Consider the following 14,459-nt stretch of genomic DNA (forward strand, 5'->3'; position numbering starts at 1 on the left):
CATTCTTTAATTTATAAACAAGTTAAAAAATATCTTAAAATAATTATTATTTTTTATTCAAAATTCAATTTTAATTATTACAAAACTCGTATAATAGAAAATCGAATAGTTTCATTATTTTTTTTACATTTTATAATTGCAAATTAACATAAATATTACTTATTAAAACAAAGCATTTATTAATCGTAGTCCGTATTATTGTCGTATTTCGCGTTATAAACAATTAAATCTAGGCACAGGTGATTGGAATCTTAATTTTGATTGATTTTGTGACTGGTTTACCACTGAAGTCTGGACTGGCACCTTTATCAATTTGTTGTTTGTAAAGGTTGACAGTGCTTGTGCGTTTCAAACAATGTACATCTACTGTTTTTTCAGAGTTCTTGGAATGTCTGCATCCTTTTTGGCATACTGGAATGGCACGAGTTGTGAAACAGATTGTTTTACCATTGTTTTCAATGGTGTATCTGGTTTGATGTTTTGTATGGCATTCGGTCTTCTTTTCGTGGTTATGTGCATCTTTGTCACTAATGACGTTGATGAACATGGTTTTTCTTTGAGCAGAATGAGCAGCTAAAGCACGTTTTTGTTGTTCTACAGCAGGACCTTGGCATGTTTCGTCAACAATAGCCCAACTTGCAGCAAATTGACGTTGATCTTGAAGAAGGGTGTTTCGTGGACATGTGAAATCTAACCATGGCTCATTATTATTTCTACCTACAAGACCTCGAGTCTGACCTTGATATTGATCGTGAAGTGTAACTTTTACAATAAGGCTATCATAATATACAACTAAATCATGAGGGAATTCAATTCGTACGTATCCACTTGGTTGAAGATAGATGCGGGCATATACTTTGTTGTTGGAATCTTTCACGTAGTAACCATCTTTAACTGGCACTTCAATTCGGTTTTGGTCCAAATATACGACTACAGCTGGGTTTTCAGCTGAATAAGGTGCTTGGTGATCATAATTTGGTTGTAATTTTAACTCTCGGCTGTATCCTTCATATCCAAATAAGATTTTAGCATCCTTGTATTTTTCTTGTTCAGAATCACGGACTAAAATTGTGTATCGTAGATCGTTATCTTGAATTTCACGTTGAAGATGTTTTACAGTTTGTAAGAATATATGATAGCAGTGACCTAAAGCAACTTGGTAGGTCCTGTTGTTGAAAGTTGTAACAGATGAACCCTCTAAAACTGCAGCAGCTGTAAAAAGTGAAAAAGGAAAACAATTATTTAGTTGAAACTTCACTTACTCTAATTTTGTACCCTTCCCTTCTTTAAAGAAAAACCCATATGATTAGAAGGAGAATCCTCACTTTACAGAGCAGGAACAAAATACCAGGATTTTTGAAGTAAATATGACAGTATTTGAACAAAATTTCCGTTATAACCCAAAAATTTTCGAATTAAATATTTGACATTTTAGAACAAACAAAAATAATATTAACTTATTTATATATTTAAAAAAAAGTGTAGTTTAAAAATGAAGGAAGCATTAGATAACTATATTTCGGCTGTCCCAACCTAACTCGTGCCTCGTATGACTTAATAATGATACTTACTTTCAGATTCAATTCGTTGATACATTGCTGCGTAATAATTACGAAGAGGATTGGATTCAGGTCGAATTGCAACTAAAGAACGTATTGCTTTGTTCTTAATAAGTACGTTTCTAAAAACAACATCGGACTTAGGTGTTTGAACAGTGATATTTGCAGATTCGAAATTTTCTGGTTCGAATTCAACATGAATGTTTATTTTTTGAGTGCTTCCACTTCCTGTGGCATTCACTTGATTTCTTTCAAGATATTTGTATCCAAAATGTTGAATGGTAGACCATAATTTTTCTGTCATATTTCTGGTTACATCATCAACTCGGTCGAATTGTGCTCGAATGTTAAGCCTATCCATCAAAGTAGCTTGAACAGTTAAATTGGCACCAATTGGAGTTTGATGCATATTTTGTTCCATTTGGCGAGCATATAATTGAGCCATTGGTGAACTTTGAAGAGCTTGGCGTCTTTCCTGACTCTTTTCAAATCTTGCCTATAATAAAAATGACATTTTTAAATTATTAATTGACCTGTTACTGATAATATTGCTCAAACATATCTGTATATATAAAAATATAAATTGCTGTGCGTTAGTCTCGCTAAAACTCAAAAACGGCTGGACCGATTTTCATGATATTTTGTGTGTGTGTTCAAGGGGGATTTGAGGATGGTTGAGATTCACCATTAGGTCCGCTACAATTGTTTTTGAGGGTTCCGCAACAAAGAAACTAAATTTCATTAAATGGTGAGAGCGCATATAAATGATATATTTCATTATTATTGCGACTTACTGTATACTATGCATTTTTATTAGTATTGAGGTGTTGTTTAATATTAAAATTACTTTTTTATTACAACTAACTATGTACTATGCATTTTTAGCAGCGAGCTCCAATACTAAAGGCTCCAGCTAGGCCGAAGGTTGATGGGTTGGGGTTTAGCGGGATAGAAAAGAGGTAATAGATAATAGTAAAATTTGGGTTTTGTTGGCCTGTTGGGATGAGCTAACGGGTGGGCTTAGCGAGCATAGCGGGCAGCTAAACATAGTATAGATATTAATGAATTGAAGTTAGGTTTTTACAGGACAACGTCTGTCGGGTCCGCTAGTTTCTTAATACAAATAAAAATGCTAGACACTTTCGTAATAAAAGATAGACGCACATTTATGAAAGCTGATTGATAGAAATAAATAAACAAATTCATTACAGCCTTTTTTTGCTTAGATTTACTCCAGTAAATAACTATAAAAAATTATAAATAGGATTTAAATCGCCGTGACGTTATAGCTATAACTGAATCATTCTTTAATTTATAAACAAGTTAAAAAATATCTTAAAATAATTATTATTTTTTATTCAAAATTCAATTTTAATTATTACAAAACTCGTATAATAGAAAATCGAATAGTTTCATTATTTTTTTTACATTTTATAATTGCAAATTAACATAAATATTACTTATTAAAACAAAGCATTTATTAATCGTAGTCCGTATTATTGTCGTATTTCGCGTTATAAACAATTAAATCTAGGCACAGGTGATTGGAATCTTAATTTTGATTGATTTTGTGACTGGTTTACCACTGAAGTCTGGACTGGCACCTTTATCAATTTGTTGTTTGTAAAGGTTGACAGTGCTTGTGCGTTTCAAACAATGTACATCTACTGTTTTTTCAGAGTTCTTGGAATGTCTGCATCCTTTTTGGCATACTGGAATGGCACGAGTTGTGAAACAGATTGTTTTACCATTGTTTTCAATGGTGTATCTGGTTTGATGTTTTGTATGGCATTCGGTCTTCTTTTCGTGGTTATGTGCATCTTTGTCACTAATGACGTTGATGAACATGGTTTTTCTTTGAGCAGAATGAGCAGCTAAAGCACGTTTTTGTTGTTCTACAGCAGGACCTTGGCATGTTTCGTCAACAATAGCCCAACTTGCAGCAAATTGACGTTGATCTTGAAGAAGGGTGTTTCGTGGACATGTGAAATCTAACCATGGCTCATTATTATTTCTACCTACAAGACCTCGAGTCTGACCTTGATATTGATCGTGAAGTGTAACTTTTACAATAAGGCTATCATAATATACAACTAAATCATGAGGGAATTCAATTCGTACGTATCCACTTGGTTGAAGATAGATGCGGGCATATACTTTGTTGTTGGAATCTTTCACGTAGTAACCATCTTTAACTGGCACTTCAATTCGGTTTTGGTCCAAATATACGACTACAGCTGGGTTTTCAGCTGAATAAGGTGCTTGGTGATCATAATTTGGTTGTAATTTTAACTCTCGGCTGTATCCTTCATATCCAAATAAGATTTTAACATCCTTGTATTTTTCTTGTTCAGAATCACGGACTAAAATTGTGTATCGTAGATCGTTATCTTGAATTTCACGTTGAAGATGTTTTACAGTTTGTAAGAATATATGATAGCAGTGACCTAAAGCAACTTGGTAGGTCCTGTTGTTGAAAGTTGTGACAGATGAACCCTCTAAAACTGCAGCAGCTGTAAAAAGTGAAAAAGGAAAACAATTATTTAGTTGAAACTTCACTTACTCTAATTTTGTACCCTTCCCTTCTTTAAAGAAAAACCCATATGATTAGAAGGAGAATCCTCACTTTACAGAGCAGGAACAAAATACCAGGATTTTTGAAGTAAATATGACAGTATTTGAACAAAATTTCCGTTATAACCCAAAAATTTTCGAATTAAATATTTGACATTTTAGAACAAACAAAAATAATATTAACTTATTTATATATTTAAAAAAAAGTGTAGTTTAAAAATGAAGGAAGCATTAGATAACTATATTTCGGCTGTCCCAACCTAACTCGTGCCTCGTATGACTTAATAATGATACTTACTTTCAGATTCAATTCGTTGATACATTGCTGCGTAATAATTACGAAGAGGATTGGATTCAGGTCGAATTGCAACTAAAGAACGTATTGCTTTGTTCTTAATAAGTACGTTTCTAAAAACAACATCGGACTTAGGTGTTTGAACAGTGATATTTGCAGATTCGAAATTTTCTGGTTCGAATTCAACATGAATGTTTATTTTTTGAGTGCTTCCACTTCCTGTGGCATTCACTTGATTTCTTTCAAGATATTTGTATCCAAAATGTTGAATGGTAGACCATAATTTTTCTGTCATATTTCTGGTTACATCATCAACTCGGTCGAATTGTGCTCGAATGTTAAGCCTATCCATCAAAGTAGCTTGAACAGTTAAATTGGCACCAATTGGAGTTTGATGCATATTTTGTTCCATTTGGCGAGCATATAATTGAGCCATTGGTGAACTTTGAAGAGCTTGGCGTCTTTCCAGACTCTTTTCAAATCTTGCCTATAATAAAAATGACATTTTTAAATTATTAATTGACCTGTTACTGATAATATTGCTCAAACATATCTGTATATATAAAAATATAAATTGCTGTGCGTTAGTCTCGCTAAAACTCAAAAACGGCTGGACCGATTTTCATGATATTTTGTGTGTGTGTTCAAGGGGGATTTGAGGATGGTTGAGATTCACCATTAGGTCCGCTACAATTGTTTTTGAGGGTTCCGCAACAAAGAAACTAAATTTCATTAAATGGTGAGAGCGCATATAAATGATATATTTCATTATTATTGCGACTTACTGTATACTATGCATTTTTATTAGTATTGAGGTGTTGTTTAATATTAAAATTACTTTTTTATTACAACTAACTATGTACTATGCATTTTTAGCAGCGAGCTCCAATACTAAAGGCTCCAGCTAGGCCGAAGGTTGATGGGTTGGGGTTTAGCGGGATAGAAAAGAGGTAATAGATAATAGTAAAATTTGGGTTTTGTTGGCCTGTTGGGATGAGCTAACGGGTGGGCTTAGCGAGCATAGCGGGCAGCTAAACATAGTATAGATATTAATGAATTGAAGTTAGGTTTTTACAGGACAACGTCTGTCGGGTCCGCTAGTTTCTTAATACAAATAAAAATGCTAGACACTTTCGTAATAAAAGATAGACGCACATTTATGAAAGCTGATTGATAGAAATAAATAAACAAATTCATTACGGAACGCAGTAGAAAAAAATACAATACATCAAGATGTACAGAAGTTGATCCATCTGATAGATTTGGTAGTAAGAGCTCTGTAATGTCCAGTCCAAGTGTATATTGCTACATGTCTGACATTGATGACATAAACGTTCACTTTAAATTATTGTCGATTATAATAAAACTTACGTTTACGTTGATTTCTGCACCATGTTGGTAACTCTCTCCGAATTTCATTTTGATTTCAGTGTTAAGATGGGAGTCACTTTGGAGAGCCTTGACAAAGTCTAATGCTGGTGATTGTGTTCCTTTTGTATAAGCACTAACCCAGATTTGATATGGATTTCTGCCATACTTGGCCAAGAACAAAAGTTGTCGGAAATGATTTTCAGCGTGGCTTTTGGCGTGTGATAAAGTAGCGACGTATTTTGGTTGATTTTCCCCTGAGAATTGAACAGCAACATCATAAACTTTTCCGTCAGCAAGATCAATATCTGATCGGACGACATTCAAAGCTTCAATTTGGCGAGTAACTCGTTGTTCAAATGGTACTTTTGCTAAGTTGGTATTTTTAGATACTTCTTCAGTTTGGTCAGCATGACGATGGCTCATATCAATGGATACATAACGAGAAGCAGATAATTCATGAACATATTCGACATTCAGATTGCTGGCATGGAGAGAATTGCTGAGCCAACTTTTCCAAACAAAGACAATTGGAGATAAAACATTGTATTTTTCAGCCATATTGTTAAGAATGCGCCATTCAGCGGGTGATTGTTCAGATTCTACTTTCATGCGATATGCAATACCATTTTCTTGTCCATAAGTATATTCTGATTCTTGGTGTGGTCTTACATGAACAATATGCCTTTGTTGTTTAGCTAAATCAGACACGGTTAAAAGATTAATGTTTGAAGTATATGGCCAGGTACTGTAGTGAATGATTTTATTATTTTGTTCTGGGTATAATGGTGCCAATTTCATGTTGAGAAGTTGCTCCTTTAAGTTGTATGTAACTCGTACACTGACGGGTAAGTGGACTTGAATATTTCTATCAAAACCAGCAACATACATTTGGCTATCGAATGGTGTAACAAATCCAATTTGAGATTCAATTTTTGATGAGTACAATAATTCAACTTCACTATTTAACATTACATTATCTTTGGTATTTGGACCAATTTGTACTTGTCCTCCAATATTGATGAGTGTTGGTTTGCGTACAGTAAATGTGAATGGGAAACTCATTTCTGTTGGAATATTGATGGTAATATCTTCATCGTTATATAATTTGGTATAGTTGAATTTTTGACCATCACGTAATGCGACAAAAGCTTCACGGAGTAATGTGGGGATTTGTTCGAAAGAATGTTTGTCTAAAGCAAAGAATCGTTTGTAACCAAGATGTTGGAATAAAAGGTTGGCTTCAACTTTGACGTCGTCATCTACTTGGATGTTTAAAAGTTTAGCGATTTTGTCAACCCATTGTTGTGCAACTTTGTTTGATTGTTCTTTGGCAATTTCAGGTGATTCAATTGGTAAATTCTCTTGAACTAAAGCAATCAATGATCTTACACTGGATACCATGGCATTCATCTACATTTAGATAAAAATAAGATTAGTGAATATACAGACAGCTTGGGAAACTGATAAACAATAGGACAAGTAGTCTAAAATGTTATCTTACACTCATCAATTTTTGTGAGAGTCCTCCTTCGTTAATGTGCATTGAGTAGTACAAGTAGTTTGGAATGATGTTATCTTCACCTCGCATAACACTCATGTATTGTTTGTAGTATAAGTTCAAATGTTCAAAAACGTGTTCATAAAGGCTGGCGTGAGCATATTGTTGACCATATGTTTCAGGATTTAACATTTTGATGGCTGATCTGGCATTGGCAGCGCTAGAAAAATAAACAAAATTAACGTATATAACAAATATGGTATTTAGTAGAAAAAGCATAAACGTGAAATAACAGACAAAGTTCGTCGTATAGTTAGGGTTCCGTTGTACGTACAAAGTTATAATTTTCTTTCGCCAGAATTATGAGTATGGTGTGCTGTAACTTTTTATTAAAAAAACCAAGGAACACATTTTTATTTCCACGAACTCTATCGTTAGAATCATTCATGGATCCTTAAAAATGCATAAGTAAAATGAAAATGCCTTTTTTGTTTGTATGTAGAGTTTTCGAGGTAAAGCTCTCAAAATCTTTAATTAAGAATCCCCTTTACATTCCTTGCTAAAACAGCCTAGTCGAAATAAGTAAGTGAGTTTTAAATTTTTTTTTGTGCTTAAAAACCTTTTCAATAAAATGGAAATAATAGATTGCTAAAATATTTTATAAGATTTTTGTCTATATTTAGTTAATGGATTATGGCTCAAATAATTTTTATTAAGTCCTACTTTAGGGCATATTACTCCAAATATTCTGGAAATTTGAACAAAACCTATCGTAATTATATAATTAATAACATGAAATTACTTTTATTAAATACTCACAGTTCAGTATGTTGATGCCCTTTAAGTCGACTGGCGGCTTCAATGGATGATTTGATAGCACACCGAACATGTTTGCTTGGTTCTACATGTGTATATTCAGCCATGCGTTGGAGCATACTTGCTGGTGGTTGAGTGCGCATGAATTGGAATACGGCAGCTGTACGTACTTGAGTGGAATCGCCAGTGTTGGAGTAAATTTTGTATAAAACAGATCGTGCTTCTTTAGGGTAAGTATATACCAAATGATCCATAGCAACAACCATTAAAAGACGTTGGAAATCGGTTAATGGACGTTCACCTTCCAAGTATGGTTTAAATACAGACAATATTTGAGGATGTGCGACATTTCCTAAAGCACGAATGCATACTTGGATTTTTTTGCTGTCGTCATTTTGTTGAGCTTCTTGTAACATTTGTGATAAGTATGGTATGTATTCCTTTGTAATGAAGTTGTATTTGGTAAGTTCTGATGATAACTTACGGAAACTCTTCAAGGAACGGCTCTTTTCATGTTGATAGTTAACGAATGCAATACGAACAAGGTCTGAAGTTGCTAATATGGCAGTTTCGTTAAGGTATTTTTGCGATTTGACTTGAGCATTGGTGCTCATTTCATAAAATACTCGAACGTATTCTTCAGTTGGGTGGGAAACATTATTGGCGAGTGATGCTAAGATGGCAGCAGCTTCTTCTCCGCTAATTTTTTTGGTTTGGATCCATTCTTTAATGGTTAATAAAGCTGGACCTGTTCCTGATTCAGTAACGGCATCTCGGTATACTTTCCATGCAAGTTGAGCATTGACATTTTCTTGTTGTTGTTGTTTCTTGTCAAATAATTTTTGACCAATTTCTTTTAATTCAGCGGCATTCATCATACGGATAAGATCAACTAATAAGGTAAATCTTGATAATAATTGATCTTTTGGAATGAGATTTGGATTTTCAATTTGATGTGCAAGTTCTTGTACAATTCTCACGATTGATTGAGCTGGCTCAATTGCGAATTTAACTGATCGACCGCGATTTCCAATGAACAATGGTAATAATGGATTTTCGGGAGCATGTTGTAAGGTTGGCATGGGTTGATAGTCGTCAGCATCATAACTGTTATCGCTAGTTTCTTCGCTGGAATCAGATGATGACACATCACGGCCCCAGTTATCGGAGTGGATTGAGCGAGTTGACCGCTCACGTTTTTCGTGATTTCTACGTTCTTCACTGCTTTCGCTATCAAAATCAATTTCATTTCTATTAACTGATTGACGTACTGTGTTTGGTTTTCCGGCATGAACTTGATTTTCAGCAGCGAATGGACTGTTGTAAGAGTATACGAGATTTCCAACGGAAACTGGTGATTGCAATTTAGGTTTTTCTTCTGTGGATGATTGTACTCTTTCTAAAGTGATATTGAAGCGACTTACAACCATACCATTTTGGCTGTTGTATAATGTTGGGCTGACGATAATTTTGTTTGTGGTTACTGATGATTGAATGGTGTAACGTTTGAGATTTCCAGAAATTACAACCAAACTGATGGATGATTTCTATAAGTGAAAAGAAAATTATAAATTCTTTTAATAAAGACGGGGTTATGTGAGTATACTCCTCCCACTTCGTAAAGAATGCTTTTCTTATTTTTAAGAAATTCTTAAAGAAATGTCACAATGCTCACCATATTTCAAAAAAACAAAGAATAAAATTTATATGTAAAATCCTAATTTGAACATTTGAATGGCTCAAAAATCAAATTCATAAATCAATGATACCAATACTTTATTATGAATATATTTAAAAGAAGAAATTTAATACGTACAGATAAAAAGTTTTTCAAATTTCCATTAATGTTTTCAGTGAATGTCTCTGGTAATCCAAAGTGTGCTTCCACAATTTGATCACAGTTGCTGTAGTTTTTAGTTTTAACAATACCAATAATTTCACCATCACCTTTAAGATCTGGTAAAGGTGCAATTTGAGGTCTGTTTTGTAAAACATGTTCTGGCAGAGGGAAAACATCGTAAAGAGTTTCACATTTTCCAGTGACTGTGTCCTCCATCGTTTTATAGTTGCCGCTGTTTTCATTCATTTCAGGTTTTTGATTGTAACGTGATGACATCAAGTTTTGACCTTGCATATCAACTTGAATTTGAGATACCAATGATTTAATTAAATTGGCTTCCCAATTTGGGATATTTTTTTCAACCAAAACTTGCTTGACAACACCATTTACGAGTTCAATTTCAAATGGTTTATTGTTCAGAGGTAAGGGTTTGTAGTGAAGTTGTTCTTGAGGAATTTCTGATTCCCAACCACCTGGTAAGTTGACATGAATTTGGGCATATTCTGGATTGGTTATTTGAGCATTGAGAAGGTCATTCGTACGTGGATTAATTCGAAGATTGGCTCGTACAAGTACACCAACATATTGATCAGCAACATCGTGTAATGCTGCTAATGTACGTCCATGGACTTTGTATTGGTATTCTGTGTTTGATTTCCAAGCGTTGCTAGTTAAAGAACCAGTGGCGCAGACGTAACCAACTAAAAAAAAAAATCAACTCCAATTAAATAATAAAATATTTAGAAATACTTAGTGCCTTTTAATTAAAAGAGAATTGACAAAAACACATGTAGTCGAATATTCGAATAAAGGCTATCTAAATTTTTGACTTGTGTCTTTACGACTCGAAACTTTTCAGTTTTTAAGTTTTTTCGGGAGTTCAATGTTAAGTATTTATTGAAACAAAAATGAAATTATATTTTAAAACATAAAGTTAAAAACAATAATTCTTACCGAGCAGACAGACGAAGAATGACTTCATCTTGGTGGCACTCAAAAACAAGTGTACTGATTGAAGATTTTTGTTGCAATTTTATAGTAAGAAAATCGCTGATTTTCATTTTTATAAGATAAGGCTTATTCATAATGTAACAAATTTCATTGCAAATTTAGTTGATATGAAAATAATGAACTTTATAATTTCAATATACGCGTGTTGCTATTTTTATCATTTATGCACATTCTATGCAAATTTTTTCTGATAGAAAAATTGAGAAAAAGACAAATGTTTTCTAGGGATACAAATTTAGTAATATTTTCTAAGTATGTAAAAGATTGAATCGAAATTCGTATGTATTTTTTGACAGTTTGAATAGTTGGTATTAAGTATCATCAGTTTGCTAAAGTTGCATTTGTCCAACATTCAAATTTAACAGTGATTAAAAAGTGACCTTAAGTTATAAGTACATATTAGTGATGATGATCAAAATGATGATTTTTTTTGCCACTGATAACTTACGAGGTGGAACTTTTATCAAACTATAGCTCTTAAAATATAAATGTAATGGCAAAATATTTCAAGAAATTTACTGGAAATTTTAGAACCTACAAATTTGGTTATCACCGTTTTTATTGTGCTTTGAGCCGTTAACTATATATTTAGCAATAACAATATTAACTTTGGAGCGCTATAAATTGAAACTTAAAAGCATTAAACAGAAAATTTTTAAATAAAAGTTATAGGTAGAAAATCTTATTATCTACAAAAATTATTCCTTATATTTGCGACATTTGATAAAACGTGTTATCCAAGATGGCTGCAAAAGCTTGCCCCCTCCTTCGCGCTAACTTGTTTTTTCAACCGCGGGATACCTCTGTACATATTAAAACAAGGAAAAAATTTCAACAGAAAAAAATGCTTTTGGTCTATAGCTCTTAAACTACGAATGTTACGGCAAAAAGTTTTGAATGAAATTTGTTGAAAATTATTATGTTCTACAAATTTGTTTATCACTATTTTTAATATACAGTGAACCATTAACTATATATTTAGCAATAACCATATTAAGAAAAGTTTGGAACGGTATAAACAAAAACCCATGCGTTACAGAAAAAATTTCCAATAAAAGTCATAGAAAATATTATTCTCTATGAAATGATCCGTATTACTTTTGTTGTACGATGCCCGGTTTACGAGATATTTGATAAAAAGTATATTAACATATTAAGTTACAAGCTAATAAAAATTTTTCTACCGATTACAATTATTTTGCTGTTTATAGTAATCATTTCGAATGGTATTCTTTATCTAACATTCAAGTCCCTGATGAGTTTAACACTCTTAGAAAGAAGAAAGTCAACTATTAATGAATCTACAATCAGGTAAACTAATTCTAATCGCCAAAATAATTGTAAACCTCGAAGTAAAAGGATCACGAAGGATATTATGGTATCTTTTAAAATCAAAGAATTTTTATAATTTATGGAATTTAGATAGGAACAATTTAATTCTTAAAAATGAATAAAACTCCTACTGTGAAATATTAAGTAATATTGCCAAAAATAACTATGAGAATAGCTAAGTTAATAGCATCTGTAAAGATAGTAAAAAGTTATGGGAGATTTTAAACTGTAAACCAGGTAAAAAAGGAAGTATTTCCTATTGGAGATGGCATATATAGTTCATAAGGAATAAATAAGTTTTAAATGGAACAAAAAATTATAGAATAGAAAAAAAATTTGAAAGATAAATCTGGTGGAGTTTGATGGTATTAGTTCTAAAGTTGTTAAGATTATTGCCAAAGGTATAGCCAGTCGTATGCCGACGATACTGCTGCGGTATACTCAGCTAACAGTTGGCATTAAGTTAAATTAATGTTAGCTGGATGGTTAATTAAACTTGACTATGAGAAATGTATGGCTATGAGAACTTAAACTATTTCTTAATATTGATCAATCAACTTAAATTACATTTAGCAGGTTTACATAGTAAATCTGGGTTGATAATTGCAAATATTTGGGTATATTTTTGCATATGAAATGCAAAACTCATGTTTAAAATCTAACAAAAAAATTAGATATTTTACTTTCCTGTTCTATAAACTAAGAATCTTAAGCCTCAAACCTTTTGTTTTAAAAATAATATATCACGGATTACTTGAAAATGTTATTAACTGCGGCTTAATATCATGTGGTGGTGCTCATAATAATTCCATCACGCCTATAATGCTTCTGGAAATAACTGAAATGCTCCCTTTAATATTAAGTAGACTTTCTTTGTTTCATTGTTTCGAAATCACATTCTTACAGTCTAGCTTCTGGAAATAACTTAAATGCTCCCTTTAATATTAAGTAGACTTTCTTTGTTTCATTGTTTCAAAATCACATTCTTGCAAAGACTGTAAACTACTATATTATTAACGATGCCAAAAATTAATAAGACCATTGGCACAAAAAATGCCTATTATATTGCAATAAGAAACTTTCATCTTCTTCCTAATAATTTAAAACACTAAACTGGTGAAAAAAATTATTAAGAAATTGGATTAGCACGAAGATTGATTAACCTATATTTAATATTTTATATTTTATGCTTAATAATTTTGTCATTTACCTTATGTAGGTGTATGTATTATTATTATTTTTTTTTTATAATTGAAATTTTGTACTAGTGTTATGTATAGTTTGTATTATTTTGGTTCTATATACACGAGCTTGCACCTCTATAGAATGTATGCCGGAATTAAAAATAAATAAATATTGATGAAAGTCAAGAGAGGAATGTGTCGGTTATATCAAGATTGGGCAATTTGGTTAGTTCAATAGATAATTCGTCCGGTGAACCGGTTTTCGTGTCCGATTGACTTCCACGAAAATGACCTATGGTTTTCGGCGTAGTTTTTTCTGTTGAATCCGAAAATCAAAGTCGTGCAAATATGGTGCAGTAAATTTTTATAGATAATTTAATTGCTAATAACTCTACCAAACCGGCTAGGAAATGTATTATCTGTGAAAACAGATAATATTATTCTCTAAAATTAACCTCTCCAAAGAATTTTTCAAAAATATTAATTAGAGTAACAGTTATTCACAATTTTTGAGAGAAAACCAGGAAAATAGCACTTTTTCAGACATTTTCGCTTATATCTCGGTTCTAATGAAAAAAAAGAAACTCTGCAGCGTCTTATTTTCAAGCTAAAGATCTAAACATTTAATTGAAGTATCATGAAATACTCAAATATTGTTTAAAAGGGAATTACACCGGTTAAAAATCATGAAATTTTACGAAAAAATTACATGTAATTTGTTTAAACGTCTTTTATGTAAAGTTAAAAATAAAATAACAATATTATAAATGTGCCATGTTATTGTCCTATATAAGAAAAATGTTTTCCACTTTACTAGATATCTCTAACTTGATTTTTGCGGAATATATGATCATTTGAAGTTAGATTCCGGTACTCGAATGGCAGTGGCAATTACTGTAGCAGACTAGGGGCCATTTATTAATAACGTACGTGTCCGGAGGAGGAAGTCCTTATCTTGGGGGAGGGGATTAAACCCAGT

At 32.4% G+C, this 14,459-nt stretch overlaps 1 protein-coding gene across 2 annotated transcripts; it reads right to left on the bottom strand.

Annotated features, from left to right (window-relative positions):
* Positions 1-166: 166 nt before the first annotated feature.
* LOC123302312 (vitellogenin-like) lies at positions 167-10,972 on the bottom strand. Of its 2 annotated transcripts, none has more exons than XM_044885187.1 (7): positions 10,908-10,972; positions 9,930-10,654; positions 8,117-9,660; positions 7,301-7,517; positions 5,800-7,209; positions 1,572-2,055; positions 167-1,212 (listed from the first exon to the last, which is right to left on the bottom strand). In XM_044885187.1, the coding sequence occupies exons 1-7, from the start codon at positions 10,933-10,935 to the stop codon at positions 230-232; spliced, it is 5,391 nt and encodes a 1,796-aa protein (XP_044741122.1). In that variant the 5' UTR covers positions 10,936-10,972; the 3' UTR covers positions 167-229. The 2 variants fall into 2 exon arrangements, with proteins under 2 accessions (XP_044741122.1, XP_044741123.1); XM_044885188.1 differs by lacking the exons at positions 167-1,212; positions 1,572-2,055 and adding exons at positions 3,029-4,072; positions 4,432-4,915.
* Positions 10,973-14,459: the final 3,487 nt, after the last annotated feature.

Source organism: Chrysoperla carnea, chromosome X (genome assembly GCF_905475395.1).
Source record: "Chrysoperla carnea chromosome X, inChrCarn1.1, whole genome shotgun sequence".
Taxonomy (NCBI): Eukaryota; Metazoa; Arthropoda; class Insecta; order Neuroptera; family Chrysopidae; genus Chrysoperla; species Chrysoperla carnea.